The 20,326-nt window shown below is 40.4% G+C and overlaps 2 protein-coding genes across 2 annotated transcripts; one reads left to right on the top strand and one right to left on the bottom strand.

Annotated features, from left to right (window-relative positions):
- Positions 1–146: 146 nt before the first annotated feature.
- On the bottom strand, positions 147–2,881 carry smim7 (small integral membrane protein 7). Its single transcript, XM_079158203.1, has 5 exons — positions 2,795–2,881; positions 2,528–2,569; positions 2,386–2,438; positions 2,023–2,113; positions 147–881 (listed from the first exon to the last, which is right to left on the bottom strand). Exons 1-5 carry the CDS (start codon positions 2,818–2,820, stop codon positions 866–868), a joined length of 228 nt encoding a protein of 75 aa, XP_079014329.1. The 5' UTR covers positions 2,821–2,881; the 3' UTR covers positions 147–865.
- A 1,184-nt stretch (positions 2,882–4,065) lies between these two features.
- Positions 4,066–12,718, top strand: tmem38a (transmembrane protein 38A). Its single transcript, XM_079157482.1, has 6 exons — positions 4,066–4,567; positions 8,847–9,003; positions 9,898–10,082; positions 11,071–11,158; positions 11,585–11,702; positions 11,990–12,718. Exons 1-6 carry the CDS (start codon positions 4,444–4,446, stop codon positions 12,191–12,193), a joined length of 876 nt encoding a protein of 291 aa, XP_079013608.1. The 5' UTR covers positions 4,066–4,443; the 3' UTR covers positions 12,194–12,718.
- The last annotated feature ends 7,608 nt before the right edge of the window (positions 12,719–20,326 follow it).

Here is a 20,326-nt window from a genome sequence, read left to right as displayed (position 1 = left end):
ACAAAAAAAACTACTTTAAGTGTAATGAGGTCAGAATTGGATCATGCATCCCTTCTGACAATAGACAAGTCATCCATACAAGTCAATTAACAGACATTGGATAAGAAAACTGTATTTGTATAGTTAAGAATAAGGACACATTTACATTGTAGGGTATATACATTTACTTACAGCATGTGCACCAGAATAAAGGAAACTTCTTTTTTTAAAGTCTGCAGTAACATATTCAGTGTCGACCAACACTACACTAGAGCATAACAGCTGGTGAGTAAATGTGTTGTCTGTACAGAGGAGATGTAGAGTTCATTAAGTGATGACAGTGAATTGATCTGAATTGTGACAGCTGCGCAAGTAAAAGAGACACAGGGATGATTAAGCAAGATGATCTTGGTAATTCACAAGATTCTCCACCAGATTTGAATGATTTGCTTACTGCGGGACCCTTAATGATGACACACGGGTAACAAGTCACATAACAACATTTTTCATCCCGTCAGTGAAGGTTATCCATCATTTTCAACCCTGCTGTTTCTTTTAAAAGCAAACTGGCAGGCTGGAGAAAAAAGCTCATGTTCTATAAAGAAGCTCATGACAATACATATCCAGGGAAGGCAACGGGTGCTGGTGCAGTTACAGCTTGATCAAAGTACAAATGTAACAACTTCTGTAAGACAAAATAAATACAGCGATTCATGAATTTCTGTACAGCCAGAAGCAGATTTAAGATGTAGGGTTGTAAAGAAAATGTAGCCTAATTACAGTTAAAAGGGCCAAAAGAACAGCAAACTCAGATTATGGAGAAGTTTATAGAATCCACCTCGGAAAATCAGCATCCTGATGAAAGTCCAGTCGCTACAAATGTTGATCAAGACCCAAACAACCTGTCAGGAGAGAAGACGATCAGCCAGTTAGAAAAAAAACAACTTCATCTATTTCTAGGATTCTTTAAGAAAGTATTCTGGGACATGTAAGGAAAGAAAACTGAAGCACAATTAAACAAGAAGGAATGATGAAAGAAGGAAAAGAGACTTGCAAACATAAATATTTTACATATTACTTCATGAGTTAAATGTATTTGTACTACAAACATTATGGCTGTCAACAAACCTATTAATAAAATCTGAAAAAAATGACTTAGTTGTTGAAGTTCCCTTTTGGTTTGATTACATTTGGATTATGGCTTTAACTCCGAAACATACCCTACCCTAGTCAAAGACAACTTAATGGGTTCTTACTTGAAAATGTGTCACATTAAATTCTTAATAAAAGGTATGATATTTCTGTACTTTCACGGAGAATGTTTTGACGTAACATAGTCAGAAAGTCGACAGAGAGATTATTCTTTAAAGAAGAATGCTGGCGTTTCCGTTTTCTCTCAATTTGTCAAACAAACTAATTCCATATGAAAACCAACACAGCATTAATCCGTGTCCCAGTACTTTCTGACTTCCCTACCCAGTCTGTGGCACCCATAGCCCATTAGTTCCTAATAAAGGTGTAAATCTCCAATAACGGGTCACAGATATATAGACTCCTCAGTAAATAGGCTCAGTCATTTTCTAAAATATCAGGGCAACAAGAGTAAACTGCGTATATGTTGGGGACTATTCATTAGATGTGAATTAATAAACATCTGGTGCTCTAGTGAGGGTTACCAACACCAAGATGGTGTATGAAGCAATGACACAAAATAAAATACAGTGGTTATTATAATGAATAAACATGTTATCCAGTGCAACAGCATGGCTCGACAATGTGTTTTTAAAAGTTCACGTGCAACAACGCAAAAAGGGATTAAATATATCAGTCTTAAGATACACACACAATGCAGAGTAGTGGGGTGAATAACACATTTTTGATTTTGGTCTATTCATGGGATTTTTTGAGAGTAAGAAAGTAACATTTTGGGACAAAAACTGTCAAAATCCCATCAGCACAATAATGTAAGTGCTTCTCAAGACATTGCAGTCTGTTCACTATCACAACCAACCGTTACATGTCAACAGTAAGTCGATTACTTACAGGACCATGCAGAACATCATGAAGATGTTCCATAGAGCGATGAAGATCCGAAAGTATCGCAGGCTGAGCAGAAACTCTCTGATGTTGTCACCTAAAAGACAGATGTTCATGGCTGAGCTTTGAGAACTGCATTTACCTGGCACACACCTTTTTGTGACCTCTCTCTCTCCAACACACACACACACACACACACACACACACACACACACACACACACACACACACACACACACACACACACACACACACACACACACACACACACACACACACACACACACACACGCACGCACACACACGCACACACACACACACACACACACACACACACACACACACACACACACACACACATATACACACCTGTTGTTTGTGATCTGGACTCATCTCCAAATCCTTGAGACTCCTTCCTTTTGCTGCAAAACACCAACAGTTAAACTGTTAATTTAGCTTCGTAGCTCTGATGTGAGGTTTTAAACTGTGTGACCGTGACGTTGATACTCACAGCTTGAAGTTGAGCACAGCCCCTGCATTCACCAGTAAGGTCCTAGAGAGCACAGAGAGACAAACTGTGTGTTGATAGGTAAAGTTAATTGAGTTATCTGAGCTAATGCTAGCTGTTGAGCTGGCATTAGCACAGAGCTAGCTTGTTATTTAGCTAGCTTTATACACCGCCATCGAACCAGCAACTCATTGCAAAATAACACACACAGATTTATATTAAATACAAATGTATATGTCAGCGAAACATGTCAGAAAACGGACAAATTACCCGAATATCAACAGTTCTCCGATCATTTTGATCACATCACATCACAGAGACGCCTCACTTCCGTGTTCGTTCACGCAATCAGGAATGTGACCAATGACGTCTCAGAGCGTTGGAGTGGGGATTGTTGCCCGGATGACGGCTTGCCAGGTTTTGTGCCGCCGACATGCGGGTGACGTAGGGGTACATGTGGTTTCAGTTATAGCAACAATACATAATTGGAAGCATGGTTGGGGTGAATAAGACGAATGTACAACAACACACAGCATCTGAAAATGGTACCTGAAAGACCGTATTTAGGGGAAAAACATAAACTCAAAAGAATGCGACACCTGAGATTCACCTGCAGACAAGAAACGCAATAGCAGCAGCACGGTGTCACTGCAGAGGTAGATTTGGCGTTTTTAGTTTTATAGATGCTTTTTTAATTCTGTTACATACGATAAACCATACCTCCAGCTGTATGATACTGAAACAAATGAACTAAACGACTTAATTATTCATTTATATATTTATTTATTACAGCTGGACCCCGTCGAAATGTATCCAACCATTTTAGGCTCCAGAATGCCCTCAAAACCTTTTGGATAGTAATGTCAAAAGCAGTGAATTATTTAGTTATGAACTTTAACTGTCTTTGGTTTTACCACACAGCATAAGTAAAAAAAACAACAACATTTAATTTACCCAATTGAATACAATAATCAAGAGCAAAAATATCAAGAAGCAATATGACCAACAGAATTTTAAACATATCGAGACGCTAGGGAAACATTATCTTAATTGTAGGCTATTTGGCAGAAGCATCTCGCTGAACACATTTGAATAGTTCTTACTTAAGAATAAGGACGTTAAGTGGAAGGATCATTCAGATGACCCATCTATTAAAACAAGAATGTTGAAACGAAAATGTTGGAGCTGGAAGGCTTTCAATGTGACGGCTTTGATGCCCCCTTGTGGTTGCGGAGATCATTGCTCTAATTATTGTTCACAATGATTAAAAGCAAAAATAGAAAGATAAATAAATGAAATCAATTCTAAAATAGATACAATTCGGTTGCTGATTATATATGTAGGTTTCGGTAGTGCTGCACCTTTAATCACAACATGTCTGGACCATCTGATATAATGTAAACAGCCGGCTGTGTCAACAGCCACATGATTGCTGCAGCCTCGGTGCAGGATCTGATCCGGGTTGCGGGATGTTTTTATAAGAGCGGATGAATGAGTCTTAGTCCGTATTAAAGCTTTGGACGCGTGTCTCTGCCTTTGTTGTGTTTCCGGGCTACAATACTGACCTCCAATCGCGTTGTTACTCAGTGAAATAATGCTTATGTCGACGATGAACACCAAAGGACACGTTTTCTTTCTTAATTTCAAGCAGTTGACATCGACGTCCTGTCGTCTAAAAAGCGGAGCAGCTGGCACGGACCGCACATGATGATGATGATGATGATGATGATGATGCTGAGGCTGTGGGGATGAGCGGTATTAATAGGAGGGCTTGAGTGTCACAGGCTTTCCACTGTCGAAGAGGGTTTGGTGGAGATTCTGTGGTCCAGGTTTGGGGGTGCTTCACGATCCAGACTGCGCAGTTGGAATAATAATTTGAAGGAAAGAGACAAACAAAAACTAGTTATCAGAGAGGCAACATGGAAGTTCTGGCAGCTCTAAATTTGGGCGATTTTGTCCCAGTTTTCGCCAAAATGGGAATGTTTCCCGTGTTTGATCTCGCTTACTACATCGTGTCCATCCTCTACCTCAAGTATGAGCCAGGTCAGTGTGTTTTACACTTTTCTGTTGTTGTTTTTTAAAACATTACGGGTTTTCTTTATTATGAGATAAATATGATTATCTATAAGCTATTTTGATAGTTATTTTGGCAAGTATGCTATATAGACTAATCACACCTGTGCCTATAAGCACTAATTAATTTACGAAGTTAATATCTAGAATAATATACCTACTAGCATGGGAGTTTAATACTTAAACTGTTCTGATATTTGTGTAATAAATAGAATGTGCATGTAATATTAGGTTGACTTTCTTTGTTATAACCATACATTGCTGTAATATCCCTACAGGGACTTTCTGTTGCTGCTATCACCATAGTACCCGGTCCTTAAAAAGAAGGACCTGTTACATAAACTCCAGCAGGAGCTCTTACAGCTCTGCTTGCTTGTTGTGAGGGAATGTCTGTTGCTGCAGCAGCCTGGCCTCATTTACACAGAGGAAATCACTGGAGTGGATTAAACCACTCTGCTTTGGGTCAAGCCTGATATTTTCTAAGATTTAACTTCTCTGAGCAACAGAGCCCGAGGAGCATGAAACCTGAGAGAAAGGCCTGTGCATACCAGAGACTTAAGCAATAAATAGAAGATCCTGAAATAGACAGTGTCAGTGGGCCTCTGAAGCCCCTCTGCTCTGCACACTTTTAATCTGCAGTTGGGTATGAATGTTAAACATGAAATAAGCTGTTGAGCTAGCAGCCCAGCATGACCTTACTGCTCCTTGAGTGTGTAGCCTAAATACTAATTTTCCTGGCTCTTAAGAAAAGGCTCATTCTGACATAAAAGTTCAGTCATTGTCGGCCCATTTTGATCTCAGTTGAACCTTCAGTGAAGATGGTGGGAGCATAAACACATAGCCTGAACTAAATAACATCTAAAAGTATTCAGCTTCAAATGGGTCCATCAAATCCTTGATATTATATGATGTTTCTTTTGCAATAAACAGTTTGTGATTCCAGTCTATCCACAATATATCTACATCTTTCTGTTCGGTGGTTTGGGTTAATTGTAAGAGTGATTTAAACAGAGTGGAATATGAATGAATCGTGTCTTTGAAAGGAAATATTCCATTAACTTACTCTAGTTTGCAGTGTCACTGTAAAAAGGGAAATCTTACCTGTAGGCCTACTGTGTCTCTGGAGGGAGCTGCATGACGTCTGATAAACTTCTTCAAGTGATGTCTTTTAAGTAAACGTCGATCGAGTCTGAAGACTACAAGTTTGAAAATGAAAAACAGTCTGGTTGTGTGGAGTTAGAAAGAAATGAGCCGATAGACCTCTGTTGTCTGTTCTTCATCTCTGCTCGAGGCTACCCGCATAACACACCTGACTACTAGACCAAACTTTTGGTGGTTGAGCTCCATTTTATGTAATGTAGGCACCAGGTTTTGATAAAGAAGCAGAATGCGTGTAAAAAAAAGATCCTTTATAAACTGTCCATCATGAGTCCCACAAGGTTAAAGGAGTGCAATGCTAAATCAGTGGAGTACTTAACAATCACAACTGCATGAACGTAGTTATTACTGTCGCTAAAGTTTTAATGGTGTCAGAAACAGATGTGAAACTATCCAATACCTCATATCTCTCATAGTAGGAGAGCTAAAGGGGACTGGCTAACTTTACTTTCAACACATTTGTTGCATTGTGTATTAAATGAAAAGAAAAAGAGGTGAGAAACACTGAGATAGTGCTTGTTTTTAATTCAAACAATCAGCATTTGTGTGTTTTAGAGTTTAAACAGATCATTTCTTCAGAGCTCATGCTAATTGTAACACGTTGCTACTAAAGCTGACTTTGTGACTGTAACCGTACACCTCTATCTTCCTATCTCATTTCACAGTCAAATATGTCATGCTTCCAACATTTGCAAGACCATTCCCTACATGTGTCTGAGTGGAGAGTCCCAGTTCATGAATGAGTTTTGGGTGTCAACAACTGTGTGTGTGTGTGTGTGTGTGCTTGGGGTGGTAGTGGTGTTGGTGGGGGGGGGGGGTCAAAGGTTAAGACAGGCCTGACAGTTGCAAGGCAGGAGAAGCAGTTGCGCAGAATATATTTTTAGGGCAGCATTTCTCAGGATCAGATTGCTTTCAGACTGAGCACCAGTTTCATCACGACACCCTCACCTGTTGTTGGAGATTTGTGCGGCGAAGCAGCCGCGCTCTCTTCTCATCTCCTTTTACTGAACGTCTCTAACGGTGTTGTAACGCCGTAAAGTCTTTACCCCAATGGTAACATATAGTCCTTAAATCATATCCACCGTTGCATATAAATATACAATATTTGTGTAGTTTGTCCTGAGTGCTCAGATTTCATACGTTATAGGAGTGAAAGTTTGCCTTTTGCTGCGTCATTTTTACTATCCCGTTAAATTTAATGTTTCACTGTTTTACTCAATAAAACAATTTTTTGAGATTAAGATTCGTTATCTTAATAGTTTGTTTTGTTTCCCCAGTGAGAGTTAATTGTAACACAGCACCAATCATTAACATTTTTGCTATTGTTAGCTGCCATTTATCATACCTTGCATGCTCATTTAGAAATGTGGTCAAACTGTTGACTGGAGCTATGATTGAAGGGTTTCCATATGCAGTTGTAATGGACACCTGCCAGACAATCAGGCACAAAGGATTGTAACGTCAAGTCAATTTTATTTAAGTGGCTTTACAATCTGTACAGCATGTGACACCCACTCCGTAGATTTGGATAAGGAAAAAACAAAAACAAAAAAATCTTTAACAGGGAAAGAAATTTAAGAAATGTCAAGAAGATGGATGGACATGCAAATAGACCATCATAATGAAATGACAGAGTAGACAATAAACAATCAGGATGACAACATTATAGATGGATTATGAAAATATATTAAAGAATGGATCCGGGAGGACGTCAAGCAGCTCTTTTTTTTGTAATCTTGTCTTTTTTGTCAAAGAGGAATCTATGATTGAGTTCATTGAAACTGATTAAGTGAGAGAAATAGGCTTCTTAAGAACAAACATGCAATTTTTATACACATCGTAGTAGAAAACGTACGGTTTTGATTTACTCCAATCTCCTGAAGGCCGGTATAAACGTCATTGTCATATAATATATACAATATAATATATATATACAAAACAAATGGTCATATATAAAGCATACAATCAGTTTAATACATTAAATAGAGCAGTCTGTTCTGCTCAAGTCTGTATAAGTTAAAGACTCCGTCATCTTTTCAGTTGGTAAACTGTCAACTCATGACTGAATGTAGAACTCCTGAGTCAATATTTATGATGAAAAGCTGGATTATCAGGGCGTAGACTGAACTGGTTGACTGGGCGTGGACAAAGATACAGCTCATAGACACACGAGGGATCCACTGATAATGGCTTTTGAAGGTCATCGCCAACAGTTTTGCTCTGAAGGAAGTAGAAAGTTTTTAAAATGATGACGACATTTATGATGCTTTTCAATCAGACCCTGTCGGTTTTCTCCAAACAGAACAAAGACAACCACAGAATGTTGTTTTGGTCAGAGCCTCTAAAACAGGATTCAGGCCGTCAGAGTTCAGCAGGTCATCAATAAGGAGGCTGTAATCAATATTTTGTTTCATATTCGACTTTTTAACTGATACATTTAGAAAACATGATGAAATTAAAGGAGCATTTTGTAAAAATAGTTACAAAATTATAATTATATTTACAAATTAAAAACGTATTTGTATTACTTTTAAATCTAAATTAAGGATAAACACATAGGTCTCATTCTAGAGTTAATTTATGGCTGCATTGCTGTCGTGCCAGTATTTTCTCTTCAATAGTTTCATTATAAAATCATACACACAGCATGTTTGAAACTTTTTAACCTTCTTGATAGTTTTTCTATTCCTTCTTCATCTGTGTTTGAATTATTTACCTGTAATGAATCATTCGATAGTCCTACACTGTTTTGAAAGCAAATAAATTGATTTTGATTAATGAGTGATAAGCTCAATAGTGACACAAAAATATGCAATGAAAATTGGATTAATGAGTATTTCATGGTATTTTTCCAGTAGCTGTAGTCATTTAGGAACCTCCAAACCATCGGTGTGACATCTGATATTTAGTAAAAGCCAAAAATATCTGAAGCTTCACACACATAAATGAGTGTATAAGACTCCACCACTTTCACCAACACCCCTGACCTAACTCACTCTCACACTGAAAATCCCTCTCTGCCCTCGCTGTGATACTTTCCTTTACTGCTGTGCATTAGGAACCGTCCCTGACAGCTCCTCCTCTGTTGCAGGCTCGGTGGAGGTTTCTCGCAAGAGTCCCGTGGCCTCCTGGCTCTGTGCCATGCTCTACTGCTTTGGGAGTTACATCCTGGCAGACGTCATGCTTGGAAGCAGCCCCCTCGACTATTTCCAATACAACAGCCACATCCTGCTGGCTTCAGCTGTCTGGTGAGAAGGTCTTCAGAACGACGTTACCCTTCACGGGAGATGCTGCTTTATGTGGATGGGACCATCGAATCTTTTTTTAATATTCATGCTTTTTATCACACTTATAAGACTGCATATGTGATAAAATGATTCTCTACCAGACACAGTTTGGAGGCCATTCCCATTATCCTGTCTTTTTCTCATAGACTTCTATACAATCATACTTGTTTTTTGCAGTCGCCTCCTGATGGCTATTAGAAAGAATGCAGGTTTCACTAACAAGGACCACGCATATAACTGTATGAGTTTCGAGAGGTTTATTGCATAACGGAATGATTGTTGGATGAGGAAGCGGAAGAGGTAGAGGGTTGCAGAGATGAAGGGATGCGGGGTAGGGGTAAAGGGATGAAGGGATGTAGGGTAGGGGTAGGGGTAGAGGGATGTAGGGTAGGGGTAGGGGTAGAGGGATGTAGGGTAGGGGTAGGGGTAGAGGGATGAAGGGATGTAGGGTAGAGGGATGAAGGGATGTAGGGTAGGGATCAAGGTAGAGGGATGAAAAGAAGTAGGTTAGGGATAGAGGTAGAGGGGTGAAGGGACTTCAGCATTGGCTTCACTTTTCAGACCCAGGGGTTGACGCTTAACTACAGCCAGTGTTTGGTTTTGTCTGCTCTGGGCTGTAGAAACACGGCAGTGCAACATAGCAGACTCAAGGCTCATTCTGAACAAATTAAAACACAACGATTCTTAGCTTACGATGATTAAACACTGATGAAAACATATTCATGAACATTATATTCCATGTCTGCTAATAGATCTAACTAAATCCGACACACTGCTGCTTTAATACTCATACTATTACATTTTTACCATCTGCTCCCCTCACTCTAATATCTTGTTCTTCACCATCTTTCTCAGGTACCTCATCTTTTACTGCCCACTGAACCTCTTCTATAAATGCGTGGCTTTCCTGCCCGTCAAGCTGGTGTTGGTCGCCTTGAAGGAAGTCGTCCGCGCCCGAAAGATCGCAGCTGGTGTTCACCACGCCCACCACGCCTACCACCATGGCTTCTTCATCATGGTCATCGTTGGATATGTCAAAGGTCAGTGTCTTGAGTTGTCAATGTGTTTATGCTGTATGACAGGGCAGGTGGTGTTACGAACTTGGCAATGTATTATGCAGTATTACAGTTTCAGATTAGCAATACGGTTGTGGCACAAAATATCATATTTAAAATGTTTTTTTGAATTTTCCGAACATTTAGCGACTTTATTCTGTAGTCTGTAAAAAAATATTGGCAGCTTTACCTTCAAGAAGATCGGCCTGCAACTAATGATTATTTATCGTCTACCGACTATTTTCTCAATGAGTCGATTAATCGTTTGGTCTGTAAAATGTCAAATAAATTGTGAAATATGATCATCAGACTTCCCTAAAGCCCGAGGTGAGGACACCATATACAGATATTTAGTTTACTATCATAAGACAAATAAAACCAGCAAACCTCGCTGCAATTCGCGAGTGTTTGGCATTTTTGCTAGAAAATTACTTTGATGAATGATGGATGATCAAAATTGTTCTGTGTTGAATGACAGCTGCACTCAGTGAGCCGCCCCGTTTAAACACGAATGAACGTCACATGTTCATGCCAGTGTGCACATGTGACTTTCATACGTGTTTAAGTGTGACAGATTACTAAGTTTTAAATTAGATCCATTAAAAATAATTAAAATGTTAGGTTTAAAGTTACAGTCAGTAAGTGAGTTTGACAAAAAATGCCTACATGAACAATATTTATGTTTGAAGCAAGACATGCTCTGAAATGTCTGTATGATTTACCTCTGATGTCTGTGTTGCACACTTAAACCACATGTACTTTTTCACTGTGAAACTATCCAATAGCAGAGAAATGTTCAAACAAATATTAGATATAAAGGGTTGTCCTGGTCCGGTCTCTACAATAGTGAGGCCCTGCAGGCGTCCATGTTGAAAATGGGGGAGGACAGCTGAAGCCAGATAAGAGCAGTCAAACGAAACACAGACTTTTTTGTCCTCATTTTTTTCCCCACTGTCTATTTTGGTCTTCACAGGGTCTGGGGTGGCTCTCATTTCCAATTTTGAGCAGCTGCTGCGCGGTGTGTGGAGGCCCGACACCAACGAGATCCTCAACATGTCATTGTAAGTCTGAGTCTCCTGCTGCTGACAGACTCATCTCTGGCTCCTAAAGCATGAGGTGTTTCCAAAGAAACATCAGAGGCAAAACTAGGACTTCAAAGTTAAAGTGACTACACAAAACACTGTCAGCCTTTAGGAGAAACACAGCAGGTTTGTTGAAATCACCAAGTGTAGAATGCGATAATTGTTTGACTCTGGTGCCCCCCAGTGGAAACATCAAAGAGTCACTTTGACAGACTGTAATGAACCGGATTTACACACTGCCAGAAGAAAAGCTCTCATCTCCTAAAAGAATGCAAAATGAATCATATTATTGTAGGTTGTCACTCTTTGTGTCAAAAATAACTATGCTGGTCTGAAGATAACGTTTACTTTAGTCTCATAGATATAATGTTATACTGACAGTTTGTTTTCCTCTCGTCTCTGCAGCCCGACCAAAGCCAGTCTGTACGGAGCCATCCTCTTCACCCTGCAGGAGGCTCACTGGCTGCCAGTGTCCAAGAGCACCCTCATCCTCGTCTTCACCCTCTTCATGGCCACAAGCAAGGTAAGATCAGCCTAACATTTTGGATTCTGTTTTGAATAGTAGACGATCACACATGTATCTTCATTTGTCTTTGCCTCTGGAGCAAATATAATCTCTCATTAGACCCTCCCTGCCTTGTAAACATCTACATTTTACAATGTGAGTTGTTAGTTGAGATAGACCAGAAGATGTTATCCAACAGTCTTCACAGGCAGAGTGGTACTCCTTGTGATGAATAAACTGATCTTGTAAAATCAGTTATCCCAAAATCAGGCTAATCTCCTCTATCTGACGCCATCTTCCTTCAGGTGGTGATGACCGCCCGACACTCTCACGGCTCCCCCTTCGCTCTCATTGAGTCCTGGGTTTGCCATCTGCTGTTCGGCTCCCCTCTGGGTGGATCCGAGGAAGACCACCATCATACCCCCGCTGCCGTTCCATCTTCACCTCTCAAAACCAAGGAGGAGCTGAGCGAAGGTGCCCGCAAGAGGAAGGCCAAGAAAGCCGAGTAGGACGCCGAGCTGAAAACTGCATCATGGCCTCCACATCATGGGACCTCCCATTCCTTTCTAGGGAAAGGGGCAGTTTGATGTTCAACCAAATGAGACCCTTTCTATTAGAGCAAAATGGTGCTTTCTGCATTTTACACAGAACGAGGACTCTGTAAATACCACAGCAAATATTTCACACTTCAACCGAACATGGACATTTTAAAACCTATTTATTTATGTGTCTGTGAACATCTGCATCTGTGCTCAACACTGTGTGGTGATCCACGTTTAGCAGCTGCGTGGTCGTTTTAGGATGGCCTCTGTTCGACACATCAGTAGCTGTGTTTCCGGATGTTTGTGATTTTCTTTAAGTCCACCAAACCTTATTTCAGTTCAGAAAGAAATAGAAACTACAAATCAATCTGACTCTCAATCAGAAATTCGAATGTGAGTAAAGCGTCATGTGAAAGAACATTGCTGCTTTTTACATTGAGATGATGACAACTTGCCGTCTTTAAATAAAATCAAGAGAAACATTGTCTCAGTGTTTTTTGATTTCCATGTACTTCGACTACTCAGAAGTAATAAATGCTTTCATTACATAACACGGTCTCATGACAGAGTTCTGAGTTTGTCTCCGCTTTAGTTTAAGTCCAGTTTTACATGGAGTAGTTTGAATTAGGATATTACATATAACATAAAATATCATTTAGATGTTTGATCAAAACAAGTGGAAATATGTTTTGCTTTTTTTAAGTTTTGGTGACTTAGTTTTCTATAAAGGATGCTTAAACACATAATTACATTTAAGCTTCTTCAATGAAAATGTTCACCGCTTTGGTTTACATGGCCACTATGCTCAAACGGCGGTTAAAGCTGTTAACATCATCCCTACACTCAGCGTTTGCGTGTGAAGCGTAGAACCCATTCTCTGGTTCCCCCTCAGGAAAACACACTGTTAGCTCTGTCAGCACTGTCAGCTGCAACCCGCCATGTTGAGAGCTGTTGAGAGGCAATTCAAATTAAATCCTCTGGATTTCGAGTTAAGCACCGTCAACGTTTTTTTCAGAGACAATTAAAACATTCTGACTTAATTCAGATTAAAATGACTTGGTGAGAGGCAAAGTGTGAAACTCTTGTTCTGAGCTGTAAAGCAGCCATCAGCTGGCGACTCCTACCTTCGGTTATTCAACTCTCACTCTGGAGCTCTCTTAAAGTATTTTGGCGCTGACACCAGTTTCTTAAACCGAGGAGTATTTATTGTATTGCACTTATTCTTAGCTGTAAAAATTGCCAAAACTCCAACATTTAAGACGTGTTTAAGACCAACAATTGGCAGTCGGGAGAATGTTTGTTTTCTCTGTTTGAGACTTTAGGAGGTGACAGGAAAGGTCTGAGGTTGCGCCCTGAGAAACCTGGACGCCCCCCCCGTCGCATTAATAAACTCTTGTAGCACAAGCAATAAAGCATCACTAATGAACTTTGCAGGAGGTTGTTGCACACAACCTTTGACCTTAACATTCCTCACAGCAGCAGAGAAGATCAGGGAGGCAAAAGATCTGTTTGCTGCATTTTCAGGTGACGCTTGTTGCGCTGTTGGAGCTCACAAAACCCATCACTGCAGCGTCAGTCCAAAGGTTTACTCTATCCTCTACTTTGTTTGCTGTATTAAGTATGACATGGAACTTTATTGATGAGAAAACTGGATCGTTTCTGTAGAAGATGCACACGAGAGACTGAAATAATGCTCAGAATTTCAAATTTCGTTTAAAGACGAGAAGAAAGATGTCATGAATGTATAATGTCTTCCTCTTTGGAATAAAACATCCAGGTCTCCAGCATGACGGAAACAAATGAGCTGCTGTGTTTGTTTTTCCAGCGGAGGCTCCAGAGTGAGACGTCCCTGCTCCTTTGGGCAAGGCAGTGAGCTGAGCAGGCCAGAGAGAGAGAGAGAGAGAGTGAAGGTGGTGAGAGCTTATCAAAGTGATCTGGGACAAATACTCCAAAACCTTCACTGCAAAGAATGTAACAAACATCTGCTGATCCCATTACTCACACACACACACACACACACACACACACACACACACACACACACACACACACACACACACACACACACTAACTTGAGGCAGAATTTCAAACAACATACTCGTCACGTGAAGCCTGACAAAGCGTTTCCTCTGATCGAATGACTTCACGTGAGGACTTTAGGTTGGCAGCACACAAAAAGCAGGTTTTTTTCAAAGAGTATCAACATATTGGAGTTCTTAAAATGTTTCTCAAGAGCAGAAATAATGTACATTTATGTTACAATGCAGAAAAAAAGAAATCTATTACATTCTTCTTCGGACAAATTGTTCTTTTCAGCTTAAAGAAGGAATTTGCTTTTCACATTCGTTCATTTTATTGTGAAAAGTGTTACGCCCGGTCTAGGGGAACCTGGACGCAACACAGTATAAGGACTTCCTCTCTCTCTCCCACTCCCAAGAACGACCAGTTATCTCAATGTTCAGTCCATGATATTTATTAGTGACGCCATTGGTAGCGATATACGTCAGGGTGAGCCTGGCCCAAAATAATAAACAAAACAAGCTTCGTTAATCAACTATCTAACCTACCCAAACTGAACAAAAGAAAAGACAGGCAGCTTCCCTAACTCCCTTCCCAAAACAGGAGAAAACAGAGTAAACAAAAGAGCGGCTCACCCCTACCACTACAGGGACTGTTTATAGAATGTACTAGGGCGGTCGCCCCGATCTGTATCCGATGCAGCACGGTCCGTTTGGGAGTCGGAGAGAAGCGAGAGAGACGGCCGGCCTCCACAGGTGCCTTCTTATGTCCCGCCTCATGAGTCCCCCGTCCAATCACCGGTCACCTACAGGATACACAGAAAACTGTCACACTACACAGCCCCAACCTCAGGCAGGGAGGCACACAGCATATAAAATCCTATATTATGACTCGCAGTCATAACAAAAGTGAAATAATAATTTGCCTTTTGAACAAAACTCAAGTTAAAATCTGGTTGGCCAGCTCTCTATTAATACAGGCGATGACAGAACTCTCTTTTTTCCTTTATTTCCTTTCATTTATTTCATTGTATTTATTTTTATTCTATTATATCCATAATTGTTGAGGTAACACTACAGGTACATTGGTTAATGTGTTTGGGTTGGAGAGGGGAGGCTGCTCATGTTTATGTGACATGAAAACCTCCTGAATATAAGTTAAAACAAGTGTAATTGTACAAAAATCAAGGCATCCTGAGCCAAATAACAAAAAGTGGTAGCAGTCAAAGTCTATTCTGAATCCAAAGTTACAGGTCAGATATGCTACTGGTTTACACGACAGGAGTTTGGTGCAAGTATCTTACCACAGCATCCTACATCAGACCCACGGGAAGCTTGAAGTGAGCTCTGAGGCAGACTGGCACAAAGACTTCCTGCCGCCAGGTAGCACTGAAAACTGGCCGACCATCTTTACACTCTGCTGACGGCAGCCTGCGGCTTGCCCCACGCAGCGAAGTAAGCCACACAGTGACCTATCATTGGCAGGACTCAAGAGCGCGACTGAGTCTTCCCCCCAGTTCAAACACTCACCGTCAGCATTGGCTCCGAGAAGCCAGCTACTACCTGGGGGCGGTTCTGAAAATATGCTGCGGCCTACCTCAGAGCTATCCAGCTGTCCTCTGTGGAGTTGTTTTTTTTCCATACTATACAACATTTCTACAACTGTGTGATTATAAATACCGTGGCTCATTGGGTAGAGGGGGTCGTCCGGTAACCGCAAGGGCGGCGGTTTCATCCTTGGCTGCTACATGTCCTGTGCCGAAGTATACCTGAGCAAGACACTAAACCCAGCCCACTGCTCCCAATATGCTAGGGATTGGTTAAATGCAGAGCTTGAATTTCATATGTATATAATGACGACTATAATACATTTAATTTCACTATATTTTTTAAATAAAGATGTCTACATTTCCCTTTCTCTCCTGTAAGCTAAGCTCTTTTTTATTCTACTAAGTTAATAATCAATGTGAACAATTTGATATTCAAGGAGGGATTTGGTAATCCTAAAATCAGTCTGGTGGCACCAAACATCCTGAGCCAAATAACAAAAAGTGGTAGCAGTCAAAGTCTATTCTGAATCCAAAGTTACAGGTCAGATATGCTACTGGTTTACACGACAGGAGTTTGGTGCAAGTATCTTACCACAGCATCCTACATCAGACCCACGGGAAGCTTGAAGTGAGCTCTGAGGCAGACTGGCACAAAGACTTCCTGCCGCCAGGTAGCACTGAAAACTGGCCGACCATCTTTACACTCTGCTGACGGCAGCCTGCGGCTTGCCCCACGCAGCGAAGTAAGCCACACAGTGACCTATCATTGGCAGGACTCAAGAGCGCGACTGAGTCTTCCCCCCAGTTCAAACACTCACCGTCAGCATTGGCTCCGGGAAGCCAGCTACTACCTGGGGGCAGTTCTGAAAATATGCTGCGGCCTACCTCAGAGCTATCCAGCTGTCCTCTGTGGAGTTGTTTTTTTTCCATACTATACAACATTTCTACAACTGTGTGATTATAAATACCGTGGCTCATTGGGTAGAGGGGGTCGTCCGGTAACCGCAAGGGCGGCGGTTTCATCCTTGGCTGCTACATGTCCTGTGCCGAAGTATACCTGAGCAAGACACTAAACCCAGCCCACTGCTCCCAATATGCTAGGGATTGGTTAAATGCAGAGCTTGAATTTCATATGTATATAATGACGACTATAATACATTTAATTTCACTATATTTTTTAAATAAAGATGTCTACATTTCCCTTTCTCTCCTGTAAGCTAAGCTCTTTTTTATTCTACTAAGTTAATAATCAATGTGAACAATTTGATATTCAAGGAGGGATTTGGTAATCCTAAAATCAGTATGGTGGCACCAAACATCCTGAGCCAAATAACAAAAAGTGGTAGCAGTCAAAGTCTATTCTGAATCCAAAGTTACAGGTCAGATATGCTACTGGTTTACACGACAGGAGTTTGGTGCAAGTATCTTACCACAGCATCCTACATCAGACCCACGGGAAGCTTGAAGTGAGCTCTGAGGCAGACTGGCACAAAGACTTCCTGCCGCCAGGTAGCACTGAAAACTGGCCGACCATCTTTACACTCTGCTGACGGCAGCCTGCGGCTTGCCCCACCCAGCGAAGTAAGCCACACAGTGACCTATCATTGGCAGGACTCAAGAGCGCGACTGAGTCTTCCCCCCAGTTCAAACACTCACCGTCAGCATTGGCTCCGAGAAGCCAGCTACTACCTGGGGGCAGCTCTGAAAATATGCTGCGGCCTACCTCAGAGCTATCCAGAGCTATCCTCTGTGGAGTTGTTTTTTTTCCATACTATACAACATTTCTACAACTGCAGTTGGCAGAGCGCTACCGAGTCTTCCCCACAGTTCGAACGCTCACCGTCACCTTTGGTTCCGAGAAGCCATGGGCTACTATCCAGAATGTAGTTGTTAACATATACTGCAGGACACTCTCCAAACAGCTCAACACAGTGAGCATGAATCTGCTTACATGAAAGGGCAACACCCGACTGTAATAGGTTGAAAAGCCTCAGCCAACGAGCCGGATGATAGACCTTCACGTCAACAGGGAGCCCCCCAGGAAGCCTGACCACAGTCAAATAAAATAAAACTGTACTATAAATTATGAGCAGTTGTTTTCCCACGGCCTACTTCAGAGCCTCAGAGCCTCAGAGCTGTCCGGCTGTCCTCTGTAAAGTTTTGGAAGATACTGAGTTTAATTTGCATATTAACCTGGCTTCATACATAAGATGACACGTCAACATTCTAATTTATTCGAGTCAGAGAACAGTGCGTGTTCCATCCAGCATTCTATTCTATTCTCAAGGGCAGATAATGTCTTCTTTTATGAATTCACTATTTGCTAGTCCAGCGTTCACTATGTTTTCCATGGCACAGTTTTCACAAAACTCCACACATTATGACCAGTTAGCAGTAATGAAATAACACTGTATATTACAAATAAAATGTGTCTATTGCTTTGCAGAGTCACAAGTCAGAACAAAAGTTTAAGCTGTTGAAAGTAACTCAACAAATTCTCCTTTTAACATTGTTAAGCTGTCTATGTTTGCAAATTCATATTCAAATGCTAATATATTGCATCCCGTGTACTTGATGGTAACTATAGCAACATCCAATCTCACCTGCTCCTGAGTTTGGGAATTAGTCAGTTGATGGATTTAAGACCTTAAAACTGTTTTGAACTGAAGTATTTGGTGGTTAATAGTTATTAAGACAAATAATAATAATAAGTCTTTCTATTACCCAATTTACATTTTACTACTATGACTTTTTTTGACATAATATAGGCCTACTATGACTTTATTCAATATGCTATACTGTGACTTATTTATTACTTTATTCGACATGCTAAAGCTAAACTATGACTTTTTTAGCTTGTGAAGTAATTCATATTTTGCTAGCTACAATGTTAGCGAGCAAGCAAGCTAAGGTTAGCCAGCTAGCTGCAATTTAGCTATGCTGCATGGATTTGGCAAAAACGTTTTGGACATACTTTATATGACTTTTTTCAATATACAATACTTAAACTTTTTAGACATACTGTAATATGACTTTTCTTTGACTTGGTCCATATTATTTTGCGACAAAGGATGCTCTGCTTAATATTTAAAATGTAAAAGGTATTGTGGACTCTCATCTTAGTATAAATATTCATTTTTAATTGAAAGCTTCCTAAAATTCCTCTTTTTGGGGTCCCAGTAAAGGAGGACGATGCTGTAGGATCTCTGAAGTACTTAAACTGCAGGCTTGCTATCTTAGTGAGCGTGCAGTATGAGAAAAACGGAACTGTGATCTCTTCGTATCACCGCTGTGCTTTCTGAAAGTTGGCATGCTTCGAATGGGATCAACATTTATATGGCCTGTGAGAATGCTTCCTGTTAAAGGGTGAAATTAGCCTTGTGTGTTTCTATTTTTTGGAACCTTTATCAAATGCAGTCAGTTGTAACTTTTATTTTCTCACTTTGTTACCATAGACCTTTATGTCTTTTTTTTTTATTGTATCTGATATCTCTTTGTATCACCGCTGTGCTGTCAGAGTCATGCAGAGATTAGATGTGAAATATTGTGTAATTTACATAAACACACATGACTGGATGAGATGCAAGACGAGGAGGAGCTTGTTGATGGCAGAGAGGAACCCTCAGAGGGAATTATTGTCCTGTGAATGACTTACTGTTTTCACCCGTAAGATTGTTAAGACCATACTTTCAGGGATCATTTCTATAGTGTTTGACTTGAGAAATGTGTTTCTAAAGTGTTTTGTCTCGCTAACCACGATGATGAGATGCGATATTTCCCACTGAGCGTGAAGCGGGCACAGAGAAGTGATTCAGTTCACACACTTTCTGCCATTGATGACCGTTCTTTACTTCCTTGTGGAGTTAAGAGGTGGAGAATATGGACAGAGTGGTTTTCAGAATAAGTAAATGTCAAAAGAACACGGTTGTTTCGCCAATACATGTTAACATACAGCAGAGCTCTAAACAAAAGTGGAGACAACACGCTTCGATGGGGCTAACATGTATATTGCCTGTGAGACTGCTTCCTGTTAAAGGGTGAAATTAGCCGTGTGTGTTTCTATTTTTTGGAACCTTTATCAAATGTCTTTTTTTTATTGTATCTGATATTTTTGTGGCGATTTCTTTATGGTATACTAAACTATGACATATTATTGTGACAGTGGCAGTGTGACTATATCCGTCAAACTATACTGTGACGTTTTACGACCTTTTCGACACACTATACTTTGATAATTTTTCAGCATACTATACAATGACTTTGTGACTTTCTTCGACATACTTTACCTTTAATGTTTTTGACATACAATATTGATTTTTTTTTTGTGGACCTCTTGTCATTCCATACAATACAAGTGTTGACCTTTTTCATCCTGTACTATGAATCAACAACAATAATTCCAATAAATAAAGCTTGAGGACAGAGATGCATTGTAAAATTGTTTGAAATCCAGTGCTTGTAAAAACTGTCCAAGGGCAAAGTCTCATAATAAAAAATATTTTAAAAATTAAAAGTGAAAAGAAAGGATCCAA

This window comes from Pholis gunnellus, assembly GCF_910591455.1.
Source record: "Pholis gunnellus genome assembly, chromosome: 4".
Taxonomy (NCBI): domain Eukaryota; kingdom Metazoa; phylum Chordata; class Actinopteri; order Perciformes; family Pholidae; genus Pholis; species Pholis gunnellus.
This window is presented reverse-complemented; position numbering and strand designations above follow the sequence as displayed.